General features: G+C 50.8%; 1 protein-coding gene across 1 annotated transcript in view; it reads right to left on the bottom strand.

Moving 5' to 3' along the window:
- The window catches only part of LOC137324311 (EMILIN-1-A-like), a 73,977-nt gene that overhangs the window by 4,812 nt on the left and 44,025 nt on the right, over positions 1–25,140 (bottom strand). Inside the window, exons 3-4 of the mRNA XM_067988455.1 lie at positions 24,100–24,305; positions 20,665–22,848 (exon numbers count right to left, since the gene is read on the bottom strand). Coding sequence (XP_067844556.1) covers positions 20,665–22,848; positions 24,100–24,305 — 2,390 coding nt within the window. The remainder of the gene's footprint in view (positions 1–20,664; positions 22,849–24,099; positions 24,306–25,140) is intronic.

The following is a 25,140-nucleotide window of genomic DNA, read 5'->3' as shown; positions in this document are numbered from 1 at the left end:
GCCCTCTCAATATATTCCCATTTACTGCGTATTCCCTTTTACTGTTTGTCCTCCCTAGGTGCATTACCTGATACTTCTCCAGGCTGAACTCCATTTGCCACTTTTCCGCCCACTCCACCAACCCATTGATATCTTCTTGGAGTCTACAGCTATCCTCTTCACTATCAACTACACAGCCAATTTTTGTGTCGTCAGCAAATTTGCCAATCGTGACCCCTACATTCAAGTCCAAATCATTAATATATACCACAAACAGCAAGGGACCCAACACTGAACCCTGTGGCACACCACTGGAAACGGATTTCCATTCGCAAAGACATCCATCGACTTTTACCCTTTGTTTCCTGTTACTGAGCCAATTTTGGATCCAATTCACCACATTTCCCTGTATCCCATGGACTTTTACCTTTCTGACCAGTTTGCCATGTGGGACCTTGTCAAATGCCTTACTAAAACCAAGTAGACAACATTCACTGCACTACCCTCATCAATCCTCCTTGTCACTTCTTCAAAGAATTCAATCAGATTTGTAAGGCATGACCTTCCCTGAACAAATCCATGCTGACTATCCCTGATTAAACCATGCCTTTCCAAATGACAGTTTATCCTATCTCTCAGTATTGATTCTAATAGTTTGCCCACCACCGAGGTAAGACTGACTGGCCTACAATTGTTCGGCCTTTCCCTCGTACTCTTTTTAAACAATGGTACTACGTTTGCCGTCTTCCAGTCCTCCGGTACCTCCCCTGTATCTAGTGAGGATTGGAAAATGATCCTCAGAGCATCTGCTATTTCCTCCCTGGCTTCCTTCAATAGCCCAGGAAACAATCCATCCGGCCCTGGTGACTTATCAACTTTCAAGGATTCCAGTCCCTCTAGTACTTCCTCTCTCGTTATGTTTACCTTATCCAATATTTCACACCTCTCCTCTTTAACTACTATGTCCGGATCATCCCTTTCCTTTGTGAATACGGAGACAAAATATTCATTTAAAACCCTACCCACATCCTCTGCTTCTACACACGTTATCCTTATCATCCCTGATAGATCCTACCTTTTCCTTAGCTATCCTCTTGTTCTTAATGTACTGATAAAACATCTTTGGGTTTTCTTTAATCTTACTAGCTAATATTTTTTCATGCCCTCTCTTTGCTTTCCTTATTTCCTTTTTTACATCATCCCTGTACTTTCTATACTCCTCTAGGCTTTCTGCAGTATTTAGTTTTCTGTGGCAGTCATAAGCTTGCTTGTTCTGCTTTATCTTGCCCCGTATACTTCTAGATAACCAGGGGACTCTAAATTTGGCAGTGCCACCCTTTTTCTTTAAGGGGATGTGTCTGCATTGTACCCGTAGAATTTCACTTTTTAGTGCCTCCCACTGGCTTGCCACTGATTTCTCCTCAAGTATTTGTGTCCAGTCCACTTATGCCAAATAAGACCATAAGAGATAGGAGCAGGAGTAGGCCAGTCGGCCCCTCGAGCCTGCTCCGCCATTTAGTGAGATCATGGCTGATCTGATTTTTACCTCAACTCCACTTTCCCGCCCTTTCATATCCTTTGACTCCATTGCTGATCAAAAATTTGTCCAACTCAGCCTTGAATGTATTCAATGACTCAGCCTCCACAGCTTTTTGGGGTAAAGAATTCCAAAGATTCACGACCCTCTGGGAGAAGAAATTATAGAATCATAGAATCATAGAAGTTACAACATGGAAACAGGCCCTTCGGCCCAACATGTCCATGTCGCCCAGTTTATACCACTAAGCTAGTCCCAATTGCCTGCACTTGGCCCATATCCCTCTATACCCATTTTACCCATGTAACTGTCCAAATGCTTTTTAAAAGACAAAATTGTACCCGCCTCTACTACTGCCTCTGGCAGCTCGTTCCAGACACTCACCACCCTTTGAGTGAAAAAATTGCCCCTCTGGACCCTTTTGTATCTCTCCCCTCTCACCTTAAATCTATGCCCCCTCGTTATAGACTCCCCAACCTTTGGGAAAAGATTTTGACTATCGACCTTATCTATGCCCCTCATTATTTTATAGACTTCGATAAGATCACCCCTTAACCTCCTGCTCTCCAGGGAAAAAAGTCCCAGTCTGTCTAACCTCTCCCTGTAAGTCAAACCATCAAGTCCCGGTAGCATCCTAGTAAATCTTTTCTGCACTCTTTCTAGTTTAATAATATCCTTTCTATAATAGGGTGACCAGAACTGTACACAGTACTCCAAGTGTGGCCTCACCAATGCCCTGTACAACTTCAACAAGACATCCCAACTCCTGCATTCAATGTTCTGACCAATGAAACCAAGCATGCCGAATGCCTTCTCCACCACCCTATCCACCTGTGACTCCACTTTCAAGGAGCTATGAATCTGTACTCCTAGATCTCTTTGTTCTATAACTCTCCCCAACGCCCTACCATTAACGGAGTAGGTCCTGGCCCGATTCGATCTACCAAAATGCATCACCTCACATTTATCTAAATTAAACTCCATCTGCCATTCATCGGCCCACTGGCCCAATTGATGAAGATCCCGTTGCAATCCCAGATAACCTTCTTCACTGTCCACAATGCCACCAATCTTGGTGTCATCTGCAAACTTACTAACCATGCCTCCTAAATTCTCATCCAAATCATTAATATAAATAACAAATAACAGCGGACCCAGCACCGATCCCTGAGGCACACCGCTGGACACAGGCATCCAGTTTGAAAAACAACCCTCCACAACCACCCTCTGTCTTCTGTCGTCAATCCAATTTTGTATCCAATTGGCTACCTCACCTTGGATCCCATGAGATTTAACCTTATGTAACAACCTACCATGCGGTACCTTGTCAAATGCTTTGCTGAAGTCCATGTAGACCACGTCTACTGCACAGCCCTCATCTATCTTCTTGGTTACCCCTTCAAAAAACTCAATCAAATTCGTCTTAAACGGGCGACCTCTTATTCTGAGACTATGCCCCCTAGTTTTAGATTTCCCCCATGAGGGGTAACATCCTCTCAGCATCTACCCTATCTAGTCCCCTCAGAATCTTGTATGTTTCAATAAGATCTCCTCTCATTCTTCTAAACTCCAATGAGTGTAGACCCAACCTGTTCAATCTTTCCTCATAAGACAACCCTTCCATACCCGGAATCAACCTAGTGAACCTTCTCTGAACTGCCTCCAATGCAAGTATGTCCTTCCTTAAATAAGGGCACTAGAACTGTATGCAGTATTCCAGGTGTGGTCTCACCAGCACCCTGTACAGTTGTAGCTTAACTTCCCTGCTTTTATACTCCATCCCCCTAGAAATAAAGGCCAATATTCCGTTTGCCTTCCGGATTACCTGCTGCACTTATATGTTGACTTTTTGTGTTTCATGTATGAGGACACCCAGATCCCTCTGTACCGCAGCATTTTGTAATATTTCTCCATTTAAATAGTATTTTGCTTTTTTATTTTTCCTCCCAAAGTGGATGATTTCACATTTTCCCACATTATATTCCATCTGCCAAATTTTTGCCCATTCGCTTAATCTGTCAATATCCCTTTGCAGACACTTTGCCCTCATCACAACTTGCTTTTCCACCTACCTTTGTATCATCAGCAAATTTGGCCACAAGACACTCTGTTCCTTCATCCAAGTCATTGATATATATTGTAAATAGTTGAGGCCCCAGCACTGAGCCCTGCACACCCCACTAGTTACAGATTGCCATTTTGAAAATGACCCTTTTATCCCGACTTTGTTTTCTGTTAGTTAGCCAATCCTCTATCCATGCCAGTATATTACCCCCAACACCATGAGCTCTTATCTTGTGCAGTAATCTTTTATGTGGCACCTTATCAAGTGCCTTTTGGAAATCCAAATATACTGCATCCATTGGTTCCCCTTCATCCACCCTGCCCGTTACTTCCTCAAAGAATTCTAATAAATTTGTCAGATATGATTTCCCCTTCATAAAACCATGTTGACTCTCCTTGATTGTATTATGAGTTTCCAAATGTCGTGCTACTACTTCCTTAATAATGGATTCTAGCATTTTCCCGATGACAGATGTTAGGCTAACTGGTCTGTAGTTACCTGCTTTCTGTCTCACTCCCTTCTTGAATAGGGGTGTTACGTTTGCGGTTTTCCAATCCGCTGGGACCTTTTCAGAATCTAGTGAATTCTGGAAGATTACAACCAATGCATCCACTATCTCTGTAGCCACTTCCTTTAAGACCCTCGGATGCAAGTTATCAGGTCCAGGGGACCTGTCAGCCTTTAGACCCATTAGTTTACCTGGTACTTTTTCTCTAGTGTTAGTGATTGTTTTTAGTTCCTTCCTCCCCTTTGCCCTTTGATTTTCTACTATTATTGTTATGTTATTAGTGTCTTCTACTGTGAAGACAGATACAAAATATCTGTTCAATTCCTCTGCCATTTCCTTGTTTTCCATTATTATTTCCCCAGTCTCATCCTCTAAGGGACCAATGTTTACTTTAGCTACCCTCTTCCTTTTTATATACTTATAGAAGCTTTCACTGTCAGTTTTTATATTTCTTGCTAGTTTACTCTCATAATTTATTTTCTCCCTCTTTATTATTCTTAGTCATCCTCGCTCTCAAACTGGATGTGAAATTCTATTATGTTGTGATCACTGCTTCCCAAGGGATCCTTTACTTTGAGATCATTAATTAATCCTGTTTCGTTACCCATTACCAATACTGACGTATTGGTCTAAGAAACAGTCCCCAATACACTCTGTGAACTCCTCCTCGGGGCTATTTTTGTCAATTTGATTTGTCCAATCTATGTGAAAGTTAAAATCGCCCATGATTATTGCACTACCATTTTTACAAGCCCCCCCTTATTTCCTGATTTATATTTTGCCCTACAGTGTAGCTACTATTAGGGGGCCTATATACTACTCCCACCAATGATTTCTTTCCCTTGCTATTTCTTACCTCCACCCAAATTGATTCGACATCTTGATGATCTGAGCCAAGATCATTTCTCACTATTATACCAATATCATCCTTTATTAACAGAGCTACCCCACCACCTTTACCTTTTTTCCTATCCTTCCGAAATGTTAAATAACCCTGAATATTTAGCCCCAACCTTGGTCACCTTGCAACCACATCTCTGTAATGGCCACGAGATCATACCCATTTGTTTCTATTTGTGCCGTCAATTCATCAATCTTATTATGAATGCTGCGCGCATTCAGATAAAGAACCTTTAATTTTGTCTTTTTACCATTCTTTCCTACCCTGGCCCCATTTGCTAGTGCACTCTTATGTTTGTATGCTCTGTACCTTCCTGACACACTCTGTTTATCATTACCCCCATCACTTTCCTGTACTACTTACATAGAAACATAGAAAATAGGAGCAAGAGTAGGCCATTCGGCCCTTCGGGCCTGCTCCGCCATTCAAAATGAGCATAGCTGATCGTCTAACTCAGCACCCTGTTACCGCTTTTTCCCCATATCCCTTGATCCCTTTAGCATTAAGAAATATATCTATCTCCTTCTTGAATACATCTAAGAAGGAGATAGATTGGATACATCTAATGGCTTAGCCTCCACTGCCTTCAGTGATAGAGACTTCCACAGGTTCACCACCCTCTGAGTGAAGAATTTCTCCTCATCTCGGTTCTAAATGGCATACCCCGTATCCTGAGACTGTGACCCCTGGTTCTGGACTCCCCAGCCATCAGGAACATCCTCCCTGCATCTAGTCTGTCTAGTCCTGTTGGAATTTTATATGTTTCGATGAGATCACCTCTCATTCTTCTAAACTCTATCGAATATAGGCCTAGTCGATCCAATCTCTCCTCATACGTCAGTCCTGCCATCCCAGGAATCAGTCTGATAAACCTTCGTTGCACTCCCTCCATGGCAAGGACATCCTTCCTCAGATAAAGAAACCAAAACTGCACACAATACTCCAGATGTGGTCTCACCAAGGCCCTGTATAACTGCAGTAAGACATCCCTGCTCTTGTACTCAAATCCTCTTGCAATGAAGGCCAACAGACCATTCACCTTTCTAACTGCTTGCTGCACCTGAATGCTCACTTTCAGCGACTGGTGTACAAGGAACCTAGGTCTCGTTGCACCCCCCCTTTTCCCAATCTATCACCATTCAGATAATCTGCCTTTCTGTTTTTACAACCAAAGTGGATAACCTCACATTTATCCACGTTATACTGCATCTGCCATGTTCTTGCCCACTCACCCAACTTGTCTAAATCACATTGGAGCCTCTTTGCATCCTCCTCACAGCTCACGTTCCACCCCAGCTTTGTGTCGTCTGCAAACTTGGAAATGTTACATTTAGTTCCCTCATCCAAATCATTGATATATATTGTGAATAGCTGGGGCCCAAGCACTGATCCCTGCGGTACCCCACTAGTCACTGCCTGCCACCCGGAAAAAGACCCGTTTATTCCTACTCTCTGTTTCCTGTCTGTCAACCAATTCTCAATCCATGCCAGTAATATTCCCCCCAATTTCATGTGTGTTAATTTTGCACACTAACCTCTCGTGTGGGACCTTATCAAAAGCCTTCTGAAAATCCAAATACACCACATCCACTGGTTCTCCCCTATCTATTCTACTAGTTACATCCTCAAAAAACTCCAGTATGATTTCCATTTCATAAACCCATGCTGACTTTGTCCAATCCCGTTAATGCCCTCCAAGTGTTCTGTTATCACATCTTTTATAATAGACTCTAGCATTTTCCCCACTACTGATGTTAGACTAACTGGTCTATAATTCCCTGTTTTTTCTCTCCCTCCCTTTTTAAGTAGTGGAGTTACATTTGCCACCCTCCAATCTGTAGGAACTGTTCCAGAGTCTATAGAATTTTGGAAGATGATCACCAATGGGAGTATGATATTGTTGCTGTCACAGAGACATGGTTGAGGGAGGGGCAAGACTGGCAGCTCAATATTCCGGGGTACAGAATCTTCAGGCGAGACAGAGGGGGAGGTATAAGAGGAGGGGGGGTCGCAATATTAATTAAAGAATCAATTACTGCCATAAGGAGGGATGATATATTAGCAGGTTCCTCTAATGAGGCCATATGGGTGGAGCTTAAAAACAAAAAGGGGGCAAGCACTTTGGTGGGAGTGTACTATAGGCCCCCAAACAGTCAGGGGGAGATAGAGGAACAGATATGTAGGCAAATCTCAGAAAATTGTGCAAATAATAGGGTAATAATAGTGGGGGATTTCAACTTCCCCAATATTAACTGGGATACTCAGAGTGTAAAAGGCTTAGAGGGTACAAAATTCTTAACGTGCATCCAGGAGAGCTTTTTGAGCCAGCATGTAGAAAGTCCTACAAGAGAGGGGGCGGTACTGGACCTAATTCTGGGGAATGTGGCTGGCCAAGTGGAAGAAGTGCTAGTAGGTGAGCACTTTGGTGACAGTGACCATAATTCGGTGAGATTTAAGGTGGTCATGGAAAAGGATAGGGAGGGGCCGGAAATAAAGGTTCTAAATTGGGGGAAGGCCGATTTTAATAGGATAAGGCAGGATCTGGCCAAAATGGACTGGGATCAGCTGCTTGTAGGAAAATCCGCATCGGAGCAATGGGAGTCTTTCAGAAGGGAGATTGAGACCATACAATGGCAACATGTTCCCGTAAAGGTCAAGGGTGGTTCCAAGAACTCCAGGGAACCTTGGATGTCAGGGAATATACGAGAATGGATTAGGAAAAAAAGGAGGGCTTTTGGCAGATACAAAAGGCTAAAGACGGAGGAAGCCCGAGAGGAGTACAAAAAGTGCAGGGGGATACTTAAAAAAGAAATTAGGAGATCAAGGAGGGGCCATGAAATAACACTGGCGAGCAAAATAAAGGAAAATCCTAAGATGTTTTATAAGTATATTAAGGGTAAGAGGATGACTAGGGAAAAAATAGGGCCCATTAGGGACAAAAATGGCAATCTGTGTGTGGAGCCGGCAGATGTAGGAGGGGTTCTAAATGAATTTTTTGCATCTGTTTTCACTATGGAGAAGGATGATGTAGACATAGAAATACGGCAGGGGGACTGTGATATACTCGAACATATTAACATCGAGCGGGAGGAGGTATTGGCGGTTTTAGCAGGCCTAAAAATGGATAAATCCCCAGGCCCGGACGAAATGTATCCCAGGCTACTGTGTGAGGCAAAGGAGGAGATTGCGGGGGCTCTGACACATATATTCAGAACCTCTCTGGCCACAGTGGATGTGCCAGAGGACTGGAGAACCGCTAATGTAGTACCATTATTCAAGAAGGGGAGTAGGGAAAAACCGGGGAACTACAGGCCAGTGAGCCTAACATCAGTGGTAGGAAAATTATTGGAAAAAATTCTGAAGGACAAAATTAGTCTCCACTTGGAGAAGCAAGGATTAATCAGGGATAGTCAACATGGCTTTGTCAAGGGAAGATCATGTCTGACTAATTTGATTGAATTTTTTGAGGGGGTGACTAGGCGTGTGGATGAGGGTAACGCAGTGGATGTGGTATACATGGATTTCAGTAAGGCCTTCGATAAAGTCCCCCACAGGAGACTGGTCAAGAAGGTACGAGCCCATGGAATCCAGGGTGCCTTGGCACTTTGGATACAAAACTGGCTTAGTGGCAGAACCAGGAACACTTCTCACCACGATGGACGTCTCGGCACTATACACCAGTATCCCCCATGATGACGGCATCGCTGCGACAGCATCAATACTCAACACCAACAACAGCCAATCTCCAGACGCCATCCTACAACTCATCCGCTTCATCCTGGATCACAATGTCTTCACCTTCAATAACCAGTTCTTTACCCAAACACACGGAACAGCCATGGGGACCAAATTCGCACCCCAATACGCCAACATTTTCATGCACAAGTTCGAGCAGGACTTCTTCACTGCACAGGACCTCCAACTAACACTATACACCAGATACATCGACGACATTTTCTTTCTATGGACCCACGGTGAGGAATCACTAAAGAGACTACACGATAACATCAACAAGTTCCATCCCACCATCAAGCTCACCATGGACTACTCCTCAGAATCAGTTTCTTTCTTGGACACACGAATCTCCATCAAAGACGGGCACCTCAGCACCTCACTCTACCGCAAGCCCACGGACAATCTCACAATGCTCCACTTTTCCAGCTTCCACCCTAACCACGTCAAAGAGGCCATCCCCTATGGACAGGACCTGCGAATACACAGGGTCTGCTCAGACGAGGAGGAACGCGATGGACACCTACAGACGCTGAAAGACGCCCTAGTAAGAACGGGATATGATGCTCGACTCATCGATCGACAGTTCCGACGGGCCACAGCGAAAAATCGCGTAGACCTCCTCAGAAGACTAACACGGGACGCAACCAACAGAGTACCCTTCGTCGTCCAGTACTTCCCCGGAGCGGAGAAACTACGCCATGTTCTCCGCAGCCTTCAACATGTCATCAATGATGATGAACACCTCGCTATGGCCATCCCCACACCTCCACTACTCGCCTTTAAACAGCCACCCAACCTCAAACAAACCATCGTTCGCAGCAAATTACCCAGCCTTCAGGAGAACAGCGTCCACGACACCACACAACCCTGCCATGGTAACCTCTGCAAGACATGCCAGATCATCGACACAGATACCACCATCACACAAGAGGACACCACCCACCAGGTGCACGGTTCATACTCCTGTGACTCGGCCAACGTTGTCTACCTCATACGTTGCAGGAAAGGATGCCCCAGAGCATGGTACATTGGCGAGACCATGCAGACGCTGCGACAACGGATGAACGGACACCGCGCAACAATCGCCAAACAGGAGGGTTCTCTCCCTGTCGGGGAACACTTCAGCAGTCATGGACATTCAGCCACCGACCTTCGGGTAAACATACTCCAAGGCGGCCTTCGAGACACACGACAACGCAAAATCGTCGAGCAGAAATTGATAGCCAAGTTCCGCACCCATGAGGACGGCCTCAACCGGGATCTTGGGTTCATGTCACACTACACGTAACCCCACCAGCGAACTAATGTTATCTGTTTTTAATATAACGGGTCATTGACCGTCTTCGTTCTGTCTCTCTCTCTTTTTTTTTGGGGGGGTTGTATATTCAGTGGCCTTTTAGATGACACCTTTCTGTCTGCTCACTGTGATTGCCTTGGCAACGGGCAGTAATCACCAGGCTTTGTTATGTGATCTTAAAATGCGAAGGATTCAAAATTGTCATTTCCACACCGCCTGAGGAAGGGGAAAGCCCCCGAAAGCTTGTGGGATTAAAAATAAAATCGTTGGACTATAACTTGGTGTTGTAAAATTGTTTACAATTGTTAACCCCAGTCCATCACCGGCATCTCCACATTAGTTTTTGTGACTGGAAGCCTGTGGCCAGTGGGGTACCACAGGGATCGGTGCTGGGTCCCTTGCTGTTTGTGGTCTACATTAATGACTTGGATATGAATGTAAAAGGTATGATCAGTAAGTTCGCTGATGATACAAAAATTGGTAGGGTGGTAAATAGCAAGGAGGATAGCCTCAGTCTGCAGGACGATATAGATGGGTTGGTCAGATGGGCGGAACAGTGGCAAATGGAATTTAACCTGGAAAAGTGCGAGGTGATGCACTTTGGAGGGACTAACAAGGCAAGGGAATACACAATGAATGGGAGGACCCTAGGCAAGACAGAGGGTCAGAGGGATCTTGGTGTGCAAGTTCACAGATCCCTGAAGGCGGCGGAACAGGTAGATAAGGTGGTAAAGAAGGCATATGGGATACTTGCCTTTATTAGCCAAGGCATAGAATATAAGAGCAAGGAGGTTATGATGGAGCTGTATAAAACACTGGTTAGGCCACAGCTGGAGTACTGTGTGCAGTTCTGGTCGCCACACTACAGGAAGGATGTGATCACTTTGGAGAGGGTGCAGAGGAGATTCACCAGGATGTTACCAGGGCTGGAGCTTTTTCCCTTCGTTGAGGGTTCTATAACAAGGGGACATAGATTCAAGGTAAAAGGCGGGAGGTTTAGAGGGGATTTGAGAAAGAACTTTTTCACCCAGAGGGTGGTTGGAGTCTGGAACTCACTGCCTGAAAGGGTTGTGGAGGCAGGAACCCTCACAACATTCAAGAAGCATTTGGATGAGCACTTGAAATGCCATAGCATACAAGGCTACGGACCAAATGCTGGAATATGGGATTAGATTAGACAGGGCTTGATGGCCGGCGCGGACACGATGGGCCGAAGGGCCTCTATCCGTGCTGTATAACTCTATGACTCTATGACTCAATGCATCCACTATTTCCAGGGCCACTTCCTTTAGTACTCTGGGATGTAGATTATCAGGCCCTGGGGATTTGTCAGCCTTTAGCCCCATTAATTTCCCTAACACTTTTTTTTACTAATACTGGTTTCCTTCAGTTCCTCCCTCTCACTAGACCCTTGGTTCCCTAACATTTCTGAGAGGTTATTTGTGTCCTCCTTTGTGAAGATAGAACCAAAATATGTGTTTAATCAATCTCTTTGTCCTCCTTTGCTGAATTCTGAACTGCTCCCAATCCTCAGGCTTGCCGCTTTTTCTGGCAAATTTATATGCCTCCTCTTTGGATCTAATACTATCCCTAATTTCTTTTGTAAGCCACGGTTGAGCCACCTTTCCTGTTTTATTTTTGCGCCAGACAGGAATGAATAATTGTTGGAATTCCTGCACACGTTCTTTAAATATTAGCCATTGCCTATCCACCGTCATCAATTTTAGTAAAGTTCCCCAATCTATCATAGTCAACTCGCACCTCATACTTTCGTAATTTCCTTTATTTAGATTCAGGACCCTAGTTTCGGATTCAACTACTTCACTCTCCATCTTAATGAGGAATTCTATCATGTTATGGTCGCTCTTCCCTAAGGGACCCCGCACAACAAGATTGTTGATTAATCCTTTCTCGTTGCACAATACCCAGTCTAGGATCGTCTGTTCTCTAGTTGGTTCCTCAACATATTGGTCTAGAAAACCATCATGTACACACTCCAGGAATTCCTCCCCCACAGTATTATTGCTAATTTGGTTTGACCAATCTATATGTAGATTAAAGTCACCCATGATTATAGTTGTACCCTTCTTGCATGCATCTCTAATTTCCTGTTTAATGCCCTCCCCTACATCTCCACTACTGTTTGGGGGCCTATAGACAACCCCCACCAACGTTTTCTGCCCCTTGGTGTTTCTTAGCACCACCCATACTGATTCCCCATCGTGATTTTCCGAGCCAATATCCTTCCTCACTATTGCATTGATTTCCTCCTTTACTAATAACGCTACCCCACCTCCTTTCCCTTTTTGCCTGTCCTTCCTAAATACTGAATACCCCTGGATGTTCAGTTCCCATCCTTGGTCACCCTGCAGCCATGTCTCCGTAATCGCAACTATATCATAACCGTTAATATCTATCTGCGCTGTTAATTCATCCACCTTATTGCGAATGCTCCACGCATTAAGACACAATGCCTTTAGACTTGTCTTTTTAAGATTGCTAGTCATCTTAGTTTTATTTTGCACTATGGCCCTATTTGTTTTTTGCCCTTGTTTTCTCTGCCTTCCACTATTGCTTCTTTCCTTTCTGTCTTTTGTTTCTATCCTTGTTTCCCCCTCCTCTGTCTCCCTGCTCAGGTTCCCATCCCCCTGCCATTCTAGTTTAAACCTGCCCCAACAGCACTAGCAAACACCCCCGCGAGGACATCGGTCCCGGTCCTGCTCGGGTGTAACCCGTCCCGCTTGTACAGGTCCCACCTTCCCCAGAACTGGTCCCAATGTCCCAGGAATCTAAATCCCTCCCTTCTACACTATCCCTGCAGCCATGCATTCATCTGGTCTATTCTCCTGTTCCTATACTCACTAGCACGTGGCACTGGTAGTAATCCTGAGATCACTACCTTTGAGGTCCTGCTTTTTAATTTATCTCCTAACTCCTTAAATTCACCTTGCAGGACCTCATCCTTTTTTTTACCGATGTCGTTGGCACCAATATGGACCATGACTACTGGCTGTTCACCCTCCCCCTCCAGAATGCCCTGCAGCCGCTCCGTGACATCCTTGACCCTAGCACCAGGGAGGCAACATACCATCCTGGAGTCACGTTTGCGGCCGCAGAAACGCCTATCTGTTCCCCTTACAATTGAATCCCCTATCACTATACCCTGCCACTCTTATTCCTGCCCTCCTGTGCAGCAGAGCCACCCGCTTGGCTCTTGCTGCTTTCCCCTGATAAGCCATCACCCCCAACAGTTTCCAAAGCGGTCTATCTGTTTGAGAGGGAGATGGCCCCAGGGAACTCCTGCTCTACCTGCCTACTCCTTTCACTCTGCCTGGCGGTCACCCATTTCCTTTCTGCCTGCGTAATCTTTACCTGCGGTGTGACCACCTCACTGAACGTGTTATCCACGATAGTCTCAGCATCGCGGATGCTCCACAGTGAATCCACCCGCAGCTCCAGCTCCGAAATGCGGTTAGCCAGAAGCTGCAGCTGGACACACTTCCTGCACACATGGTCGACAGGGACACTGGTAGTGTCCATGACTTCCCACATAGTGCAAGAGGAGCAGATCACGGGTGCGAGCTGTGCTGCCATGACTTGCCTTAGATTTACACTGCGTTCACCTCTCGGACTCTCCTTTTACACTGCGCTCAGCTCTCGGACTCTCCTCTTGCTCCTTGTCTTTTCTGTTTATCAATCTAAACTTCGCCCCACCTGAGCCCTCCCCCCCCCCCCCCCTCTATTTAGTTTAAAGTCTTCTCTATCGCCCTAGTTATTTGGTTTGCCAGAACACTGGTCCCAGCATGGTTCAGGTGAAGCCTGTCCCAGCGGAACAGCTCCCTCTTTCCCCAGTACTGGTGCCAGTGCCCCATGAATCAAAACCCACTTCTCCCACACCAATCGTTGAGCCATGCATTCATCTCTCTGATCTGATTTACCCTGTGCCAATTTGTTTGTGGCTCAGGTAATAATCCGGAGATTATTACCTTTGTGGTTCTGCTTTTTAATTTAGTCCCTAGCTGCTCAAACTCCCTCAGCAGAACCTCTTTCTTAGTCCTACTTATGTCGTTGGTACCTAGTTCTGTAAAATTTGCCTTCCCCCAATTTAAAACGTTTACTCCTTATTTAACTCTGTCCTTTTCCATAATAATGCTATAACTAACTGCATTATGGTCACTATCCCCAATATGGTCACCCACTGTCACTTCACCCACTTGCCCATCTTCATTTCCCAGAACTAAATCTAGAATTGCCTCCCCTCTTGTTGGGCTTGTCACGGTGGTGAGGAAACTTTCAGAAACAATAATCTGGGACAAAGTTAATAGTCACTTGGACAAGTGTGGATTAATTAAGGAAAGCCAGCACAGATTTGTTAAAGGCAAATAGTGTTTAACTAACTTGATTGAGACTTTTGATGAGTTAACAGAGAGGGTCGATGAGGGCAGTGCAGTTGATGTGGTGTATATGGACTTTCAAAAGGCGTTTGATACAGTACCAAATAATGTGGAGACTGGAGAAGCTGGGATTGTTCTCCTTAGAACAGATAAGGTTAAGGGGAGATTTAATAGAGGTGTTCAAAATCATTAAGGGTTTTGATAGAGTAAATAAGGAGAAACTGTTTCCAGTGGCAGACAGGGTCGGTAACCAGAGGACACAGATTTAAGGTAATTAGCTAAAGAATGAGAGGGGAAATGAGGAGAATTTTTTTACCCGGATAGTGGTAATGATCTGGAATGCACTGCCTGAAAGGGTGGTTGAGGATGATTCAATAGTAACTTTCAAGGGGGAAAATTTGCAGGGCTATGGGGAAAAAGCAGGGGAGTGGGACTAATTGGATAGCTCTTTCAAAGAACCGGCACAGACATAATGGGCCAAATGGCCTCCTCCTGTTTTGTACAACTCTATCAATCTATGATTCGACGCTCAGTTACAGGCTTCTCGCTGTCTCGCTCCATATTATAATTTACAGATTTAAACACAACTTTTCACCTTGGCTCCTTATCCAAATTTTCCCATCTAGACTCCCCTTTTTAACTTGAACCCTTTTTCACTTGAACCCTTTTTCACTTGAACCCTTTTTCACTTGAACCCTTTTTCACTTGAACCCTTTTTCACTTGAACCCATTACTAAATCACTCCACGTATTATCCAAATTCTCCTCTTACTGGTTTACTAAGGCCCTCAATACCTGCTCATCAAATCAGATCAAAGCTTGTTCCTCACATGGCTCATTGTCTCCTTAAGGCAAACTGCCTGAGATCTTTCTGGCCGTGTCAGCTGAACTCACCCCGCCCCTCACTCACCCCCTGCCCCATGCCCCTCACCACTAACCCCTGTTCCTCATCCCTGCCCCTCACCCCTCATTCACCTCCAACCCATACCCCTCACCCCGCCCCATCCCTGGCCCTCACCCCGCCCCTCACTCACCCTTGTCCCTCCCCTTACCCTCTGCTGCTCGCCTCCTGCTCCTCAACCCCTGCCCCTCACCCCCACTCCATACCCCTCACCACCCCCCACACCCCTGCCCCTCATCCTCACCCCTCGCCCCTGCTCCCACTACCCTCCCCTTATCCCTTCCGCTTACCCCCCTCCCCTTGCCCCTCCCCTCGCCCCCTGCTCCTCACTCACGTGGGACCTGATTATTCGTGGCCCCTCCCCCAACGCAAAGGTTGGCAGTTTGACCCTTGATGTGTTCCTGGTCCAAGTGTTGACCAATGTGGCTGCCAATTAAACTGCCTACTGCTTATACCCAGGTTCAGGCTTCGTGAAGCTTGTTCCTGTTGAGCTGGGGGACTTTTCAACAAGGAACAGATCGGCCATGATCTGATTGATTGGTAGTTCAGGCACGAGGGACCGAACGGCTAAATGCACTTCCCATACTCCTGCACTGAAGTGAATAAAATATTTCACTCCTGGGGGTAAATTTTAATGTGGAGCCGGGAATAGAATGGGGTGGGGGTGGGAAATTCCTGATAGGAAACCCATACTTCCAGGTTTCCCAGACGTCCTTAGGATTTTGATGTAAGGTCGCGCGGGGGGGGGCGCGGCGTCGGAGGTCGCGCGGGGGGGGGGTCGCGCGGGGGGGGGGGCGGCGTCGGAGGTCGCGCGGGGGGGGCGCGGCGTCGGAGGTCGCGCGGGGGGGGGCGCGGCGTCGGTGGTCGCGCGGGGGGGGGCGCGGCGTCGGAGGTCGCGCGGGGGGGGGGCGCGGCGTCGGAGGTCGCGCGGGGGGGGGCGCGGCGTCGGAGGTCGCGCGGGGGGGGGCGCGGCGTCGGAGGTCGCGCGGGGGGGGGCGCGGCGTTGGAGGTCGCGCGGGGGGGGGCGCGGCTTCGGGAGGGGCCCGGCGTCGGAGGTCGCGCGGGGGGGGCGCGGCGTCGGAGGTCGCGCGGGGGGGGCGCGGCGTCGGAGGTCGCGCGGGGGGGGGCGCGGCGTCGGAGGTCGCGCGGGGGGGGGCGCGGCGTCGGGGGTCGCGCGGAGGGGGCGCCGCGTCGGAGGTCGCGCGGGGGGGGGCGCGGCGTCGGGGGTCGCGCGGGGGGGGCGCGGCGTCGGGGGTCGCGCGGGGGGGGCGCGGCGTCGGGGGTCGCGGCGTCGGGGTTCGCGCGGGGGGGGCGTGGCGTCGGGGGTCGCGCGGGGGGGGCGAGGCGTCGGGGGTCGCGCGGGGGGGGGGCGCGGCGTCGGGGGTCGCGCGGGGGGGGCGCGGCGTCGGAGGTCGCGCGGGGGGGGCGCGGCGTCGGTGGTCGCGCGGGGGGGGCGCGGCGTCGGAGGTCGCGCGGGGGGGGCGCGGCGTCGGAGGTCGCGCGTGGGGGGCGCGGCGTCCGTGGTCGCGCGGGGGGGGCGCGGCGTCGGAGGTCGCGCGGGGGGGGGCGCGGCGTCGGGGGTCGCGCGGGGGGGGCGCGGCGTCGGGGGTCGCGCGGGGAGGGCGCGGCGTCGGGGGTCGCGCGGGGGGGGGCGCGGCGTCGGGGGTCGCGCGGGGGGGGCGCGGCGTCGGGGGTCGCGCGGGGGGGGCGCGGCGTCGGGGGTCGCGCGGGGGGGGCGCGGCGTCGGGGGGCGCGGCGTCGGGGGTCGCGCGGGGGGGGGCGCGGCGTCGGGGGTCGCGCGGGGGGGGCGCGGCGTCGGGGGTCGCGCGGCGTCGGGGGGCGCGGCGTCGGGGGGCGCGCGGCGTCGGGGGGCGCGGCGTCGGGGGGGCGCGGCGTCGGGGGGCGCGGCGTCGGGGGGCGCGGCGTCGGGGGTCGCGCGGGGGGGGCGCGGCGTCGGGGGGGGCGCGGGGGGGGCGCGGCGTCGGGGGTCGCGCGGGGGGGGGCGCGGCGTCGGGGGTCGCGCGGGGGGGGCGCGGCGTCGGGGGTCGCGCGGGGGGGGGCGCGGCGTCGGGGGTCGCGCGGGGGGCGCGGCGTCGGGGGTCGCGCGGGGGGGGCGCGGCGTCGGGGGGCGCGGCGTCGGAGGTCGCGCGGGGGGGGGCGCGGCGTCGGGGGTCGCGCGGGGGGGGGCGCGGCGTCGGGGGTCGCGCGGGGGGGCGCGGCGTCGGGGGGCGCGGCGTCGGAGGTCGCGCGGGGGGGGGCGCGGCGTCGGAGGTCGCGCGGGGGGGGGCGCGGCGTCGGAGGTCGCGCGGGGGGGGCGCGGCGTCGGAGGTCGCGCGGGGGGGCGCGGCGTCGGAGGTCGCGCGGGGGGGCGCGGCGTCGGAGGTCGCGCGGGGGGGCGCGGCGTCGGAGGTCGCGCGGGGGGGCGCGGCGTCGGAGGTCGCGCGGGGGGGCGCGGCGTCGGAGGTCGCGCGGGGGGGGCGCGGCGTCGGAGGTCGCGCGGGGGGGCGCGGCGTCGGAGGTCGCGCGGGGGGGCGCGGCGTCGGAGGTCGCGCGGGGGGGCGCGGCGTCGGAGGTCGCGCGGGGGGGGCGCGGCGTCGGAGGTCGCGCGGGGGGGGCGCGGCGTCGGAGGTCGCGCGGGGGGGGCGCGGCGTCGGAGGTCGCGCGGGGGGGCGCGGCGTCGGAGGTCGCGCGGGGGGGGCGCGGCGTCGGAGGTCGCGCGGGGGGGCGCGGCGTCGGAGGTCGCGCGGGGGGGCGCGGCGTCGGAGGTCGCGCGGGGGGGCGCGGCGTCGGAGGTCGCGCGGGGGGGCGCGGCGTCGGAGGTCGCGCGGGGGGGCGCGGCGTCGGAGGTCGCGCGGGGGGGCGCGGCGTCGGAGGTCGCGCGGGGGGGCGCGGCGTCGGAGGTCGCGCGGGGGGGCGCGGCGTCGGAGGTCGCGCGGGGGGGGCGCGGCGTCGGAGGTCGCGCGGGGGGGCGCGGCGTCGGAGGTCGCGCGGGGGGGGCGCGGCGTCGGAGGTCGCGCGGGGGGGGCGCGGCGTCGGAGGTCGCGCGGGGGGGCGCGGCGTCGGAGGTCGCGCGGGGTGGGGGCGGCGTCGGAGGTCGCGCGGGGTGGGGGCGGCGTCGGAGGTCGCGCGGGGTGGGGGCGGCGTCGGAGGTCGCGCGGGGTGGGGGCGGCGTCGGAGGTCGCGCGGGGTGGGGGCGGCGTCGGAGGTCGCGCGGGGTGGGGGCGGCGTCGGAGGTCGCGCGGGGTGGGGGCGGCGTCGGAGGTCGCGCGGGGTGGGGGCGGCGTCGGAGGTCGCGCGGGGTGGGGGCGGCGTCGGAGGTCGCGCGGGGTGGGGGGCGGCGTCGGAGGTCGCGCGGGGTGGGGGCGGCGTCGGAGGTCGCGCGGGGTGGGGGCGGCGTCGGAGGTCGCGCGGGGTGGGGGCGGCGTCGGAGGTCGCGCGGGGTGGGGGCGGCGTCGGAGGTCGCGCGGGGGGGGGCGCAGCGTCGGAGCTCGCGCGGGGGGGGCGCAGCGTCGGAGCTCGCGCGGGGGGGGGCGCAGCGTCGGAGATTGCTCTGGGCAGGGGGAGGGTGTCGGAGATCGCGGGGGGGGCGTCAGCCGATCATGAGTGTGGGATCACTACAGGTCGGCTTGTTGGGCCTGGGGGAAACACTCCTGCTCCTCTGGGCCCACAAGCAGTGCAATAAAGGCACTTTCCTCTAACGTGGCGTGAAGTCGCAGGCCCAGGAATCCTGGCCCCCAGTCGTTAAAAATAAAAATGCTGTTAAAATGGAGACCTCCTTAAAAGATTTTACTGACCCTCCAGGCGGGTTGGAGGCGGGGTTTACATTTTTACAATTTTTCCCTTCCCACCAGCCCCCAACCCACCCATTTGTGGGGTTAAAATTTAGCCCCAGATGTCTGAATGGTTACTGGAAATGTTTGACTTACTCAGTTCTCTCGACCTGATAGATAACCAGCTCGATGGGTGTCTCGTTAACTCAGTGGGTGAGAGGAAGCCTTACTTGGTGCTGGGACCACTGCTTTTCTTGATATATATTAATGACTTGGACTTGGGTGTACAGGACACAATTTCAAAATTTGCAGATGACACAAAACTTGAAAGTGTAGTGAACAGTGAGGAGGATAGTGATAGACTTCAAGAGGATATAGACAGGCTGGTGGCATGGGCGGACACGTGGCAGATGAAATTTAACGCAGAAAAATGCGAAGTGATACATTTTGGCAGGAAGAATGAGGAGAGGCAATATAAACTAAATGGTACAATTCCAAACGGGGTGCAGGAACAGAGAGACCTGGGGGTATATGTGCACAAATCTTTGAAGGGCAGGTTGAGAAAGTGGTTAGAAAAGCATACGGGATACTGGGCTTTATAATAGAGGCATAGAGTACAAAAGCAAGGCAGTTATGTTGAACCTTTATAAAACACTGGCTCAGCCACAACTGGAGTATTGTGTCCAGCTCTGGGCACCGCACTTTAGGAAGGATGTGAAGGCCTTACAAAAGATTTACTAGAATGGTTCCAGGGATGAGGGATTTCAGTTACATGGAGAGACTGGAGAAAGTGGGGTTGCTCTCCTTAGAGCAGAGAAGGTTGAGAGGAGATTTGATAGAAATATTCAAAATCATGAAGGGTTTAGATAAAGTAAATGAAGAGAAACTATTCCCGTTGGCAGAAGGCTCGAGAATCAGAGGACACAGATTTAAGGTGATTGGCAAAAGTACCAAAGATGACATGAGGAAAAAGCTTTTTTACGCAGTGAGTTGTTATGATCTGGAATGCGCTGCCTGAAAGGGTGGTGGAAGCAGATTCAATCGTGGCTTTCAAAAAGGAATTGGATAAATACATGAAGGAAAAGAATTTGCAGGGCTATGGGGAAAGAGCGGGGGAATGGGACTAACTCGATTGCTCTTACAGAAAGCCAGCATGGTCTCGATGGGCCGAATGGCCTCCTTCTGTGCTGTAACCATTCTAAGATACTCTACATCTAACCTGTGCTGTACCTGCCCTGGGAGTGTTTGACGGGACAGTGAAGAGGGAGCTTTACTCTGTATCTAACCTGTGCTGTACCTGCCGTGGGAGTGTTTGACGGGACAGTGAAGAGGGAGCTTTACTCTGTATCTAACCTGTGCTGTACCTGCCCTGGGAGTGTTTGATGGGACAGTGTAGAGGGAGCTTTACTCTGTATCTAACCCGTGCTGTACCTGCCCTGGGAGTGTTTGATGGGACAGTGTAGAGGGAGCTTTACTCTGTATCTAACCCGTGCTGTAACTGCCCTTGGGAGTGTTTGATGGGACAGTAGAAACAGTGAGGTATGTTGGTTCTATCTCTCATTATTCAGTGCTACTCACCAATGAAGTCCTGAATTGTGAAGTTGTGAATTTCAGTGCGTATCTCAGCCATGGACTGGTTCAGGACTGTGATCTGCTGATATATGATATCCAGGTGAGTGTTCTGGATATTATCCAACATCCCTGAGTGTATCTGCAGTGTGGCATTCAACTCCCGCAAACAGTTCCACAGGCTAGAAACATGTTTGTTTAAGCCCTCTTTGATCTTCTTCAGACTCTGTGAGACAGAATCCAGCTTGACGCAGACATTCTCCAGTTTGGACACTCGTTCTCCAAGCCCCTCACTAGAGTGCTTACACCCATCGATCTCTACAACCATGTGGCTACTGAACTTCCTGATCTCATTCTGAAAATTAATGAACTTATCGCCAGAGTCCTCAATGTGGTCAGTCACCTCCTCCTGGATCCTGGTGATATTTGTAATCAGTCGGTTGGTATTCTTGGAGAATGTTGTGTTCAGTATATCTATATTGTGGCCCTGCTGATCAACAAAGTCTTGAAGGATCTTCAAGGTTCTATTGACTGAATTGAAGGTCATTGTGACATCCCTCAGCTCTCCCTGCATCGAGCTAAGGTCAATGCCCAAATTGCCACCGAACATTCCAAACCTGTTGAGAGTCTTATTGAAGGTTTCCATTTTAAACAGCAGGTCCATATAATGTTTGGCAGGGTCCCTGAGGTCCTCTTTTAACCTGTCCAACTCTTTCTGAATTGCTGAGCAAGTAGAACTGCAGGTGTCCCCAGAATGGCTGACTCTCTCCTTCACTTTGTCCAGCTCCTCCATCAGTTTGTTAACTTGTCTGTCAGTTTCATTCCTCCCCAGAAGGACTTCACCTTGAATGGAGTTACACACTGTAAAACTGGTCTCAATGGAAGTCTGCAGTTTGCTCTCCAAGTCCCCGAGTTTGTGGCTAATTAGGTTCAGTCGGTCCTCATTAGAATGAACTAATGAACTCAGCTTTTCGACTTGCTGTTCAAACTGTTGCAGCATGTTCCTGAATGAACCACCTCCCACTGTAAGGTTATGTACACGTGACCCAGTGTTTCGAACATTAACCTCGTTCTCCACAATCTTCCTCTGAAGCTTCGTTAAAATGTCCACCATCTCAGAGGTATTTTGGTCATCGTGTGTGACAGTGACATGGGCAGAGCTACAGATTTGAGCACAGCCATTGACAGCCTGGTGTACCTTGGATTCCAGCTCATGGACACGAGACACCACTGTCCCCAGGTTCTTCCCATCTGGTCCCACCATCTTCTTCAACTTTCCAACATCCTCACCTAAACCAGTGACTGTGTCTCGCAGCCAATCATCAAAGGCTGTACCATTGCCCAGAACAGACACCACTGTGTTGAGCCTCTCCTCATTCCCATGGACTCTATCCTCAAATTCATGCCTCAGATTGTTGAGATGTGACTGGAGACGCTTCTCAACACTTTTCTCAGTCAGGTTCAGTCTTTGTTCAATATCTTGGAATCTTTTATGGAGCTGGTCATCCCATTGGGTGCTGCTCCCTGAGGATGTACCAGGGAGCTGCTGGTTCAATTTCCGATTCAAACTAGCCACCACACCAGATACAGACACCAGCTTCCTCTCCACATCCTCCACCTTTGCCTTTGTGCTGTCTATGTCTCCACAGCAGGGGTTTGCCACAGATCCAGACATCCCACTGATGTGCTTGTGCATGTTTTCTATCAGATGCCGATTGTGTTGCTCGGTGCCATTGAATATTCTGGCCAGTTCTCGCAGCCTGTGACTATCCTCCTCTTGCTGCTGACGAAGAAGCTCGATGTCAGCTCGACAGGAGAAACATGTTGAATGCATCCGGCGCTCCACCTCCTTCACAAGCTCTCCCTTCAGATCAGAAAACTTCTGGCCAGTATCGGACGGACTCCCGGCTGGTTTGATGGTGTTTAAGAGGTTGATCTCTCCATCGTGTTCTCTCACTCGGTTGTGGATCTGATCGAGCTTCCTCTGAATCTCACTGATGGTCTCCTTCATCTCCGGCTGTGCCGCAGAATCTGCCGGTTGCTTCCCGTTTACTGCCGTCTCAATCGCTCTCCGTATCTCCTCCTGGAATTTCTCATTCATCCCTCGAATGGTGGACTGCAGGTTGTGGATTTCCTGGGTCAAACTCTGAAGCTTCTCTTCCATCTGATGGGATTTATCAGAGTCAGTTTTACCTGTAAAAACCACACAGTGGAAAGAGAGTGAAGGGTACGGATGAACAGAGAGATAGAATCATAGAATCATAGAAGTTTACAACATGGAAACAGGCCCTTCGGCCCAACACGTCCATGTCGCCCAGTTTATACCACTAAGCTAGTCCCAATTTCCTGCACTTGGCCCATATCCCTCTATACCCATCTTACACATGTAACTGTCCAAATGCTTTTTAAAAGACAAAATTGTACCCGCCTCTACTACTGCCTCTGGCAGCTCGTTCCAGACACTCACCACCCTTTGAGTGAAAAAATTGCCCCTCTGGACCCTTTTGTATCTCTCCCCTCTCACCTTAAATCTATGCCCCCTCGTTATAGACTCCCCAACCTTTGGGAAAAGATTTTGACTATCTACCTTATCTATGCCCCTCATTATTTTATAGACTTCTATAAGATCACCCCTTAACCTCCTACTCTCCAGGGAAAAAAGTCTCAGTCTATCCAACCTCTCCCTATAAGTCAAACCATCAAGTCCCGGTAGCATCCTAGTAAATCTTTTCTGCACTCTTTCTAGCTTAATAATATCCTTTCTATAATAGGGTGACCAGAACTGTACACAGTATTCCAAGTGTGGCCTTACTAATGTGTTGTACAACTTCAACAAGACATCCCAACTCCTGTATTCAATGTTCTGACCAATGAAACCAAGCATGCTGAATGCCTTCTTCACCACCCTATCCACCTGTGACTCCACTTTCAAGGAGCTATGAACCTGTACTCCTAGATCTCTTTGTTCTATAACTCTCCCCAACGCCCTACCATTAACGGAGTAGGTCCTGGCCCGATTTGATCTCCCAAAATGCATCACCTCACATTTATCTAAATTAAACTCCATCTGCCATTCATCGGCCCACTGGCCCAATTTATCAAGATCCCGTTGCAATCCGAGATAACCTTCTTCACTGTCCACAATGCCACCAATCTTGGTGTCATCTGCAAACTTACTAACCATGCCTCCTAAATTCTCATCCAAATCATTAATATAAATAACAAATTACAGCGGACCCAGCACCGATCCCTGAGGCACACCGCTGGTCACAGGCCTCCAGTTTGAAAAACAACCCTCTACAACCACCCTCTGTCTTCTGTCGTCAATCCTGGGTGTTTGGTGAAAACAGAAACAGGCAGCTCTATATAATGGGAGCCCATCTGCCCTTGGGTTGGGGGACAGAGCTGGCCTCTTCCAAATGGCCATTAGCTGGTTTCTCTTACCTTCAGCCGGTGACCTTGCTGGTTGTTTTGTTCCAGGCCTGGAATCTGCTCGAGACAACTGTTGTGGCCTCTGAGTCCCCACCTCAGTCTGCCCTGTTGGACCAACTGAACAGTCATCTCCAGAGTAACCATGGCAACACCTCCACTCCATTTCCGTTACCATTTTGTATGCAATCTTGTATCGAGGTTTCATGAAGGAACGATACCTGCGAAAGAGTCATTTCAAGGATAGGACAACCCCAGCATAAAAGTAGTCACAACATTTCCAACACGATCCCTCCCCGCACGATCCCTCCCAACACGATCCCACCCACCCGAGCCCAGAGCCAAAACAAAACTTCACTCGTTATCTGCATCACCTCCGAGCACAGCTCAATATCAGTAAACACTCACATCACTGCCCGTGGGCACTGTAACTATAAACACTCACATCACTGCCCCTGGGCACTGTAACTGTAAACACTCAACACTGCCCGTGGGCACTGTAACTATAAACACTAAACACTGCCCGTGGGCACTGTAACTATAAACACTCACATCACTGCCCGTGGGCTCTGTAACTGTAAACACTCACATCACTGCCCCTGGGCACTGTAACTGTAAACACTCAACACTGCCCGTGGGCACTGTAACTATAAACACTCACATCACTGCCCGTGGGCTCTGTAACTGTAAACACTCAACACTGCCCGTGGGCTCTGTAACTGTAAACACTCAACACTGCCCGTGGGCACTGTAACTGTAAACACTCACATCACTGCCCCTGGGCACTGTAACTGTAAACACTCAACACTGCCCGTGGGCTCTGTAACTGTAAACACTCAACACTGCCCGTGGGCACTGTAACTGTAAACACTCACATCACTGCCCCTGGGCACTGTAACTGTAAACACTCAACACTGCCCGTGGGCTCTGTAACTGTAAACACTCATCACTGCCCCTGGGCTCTGTAACTAGAAACACTCAACACTGCCCGTGGGCACTGTAACTATAAACACTCAACACTGCCCGTGGGCACTGTAACTGTAAACACTCACATCA

The sequence above is a fragment of the Heptranchias perlo genome, chromosome 8, assembly GCF_035084215.1.
Source record: "Heptranchias perlo isolate sHepPer1 chromosome 8, sHepPer1.hap1, whole genome shotgun sequence".
Taxonomy (NCBI): Eukaryota; Metazoa; Chordata; class Chondrichthyes; order Hexanchiformes; family Hexanchidae; genus Heptranchias; species Heptranchias perlo.
This window is presented reverse-complemented; position numbering and strand designations above follow the sequence as displayed.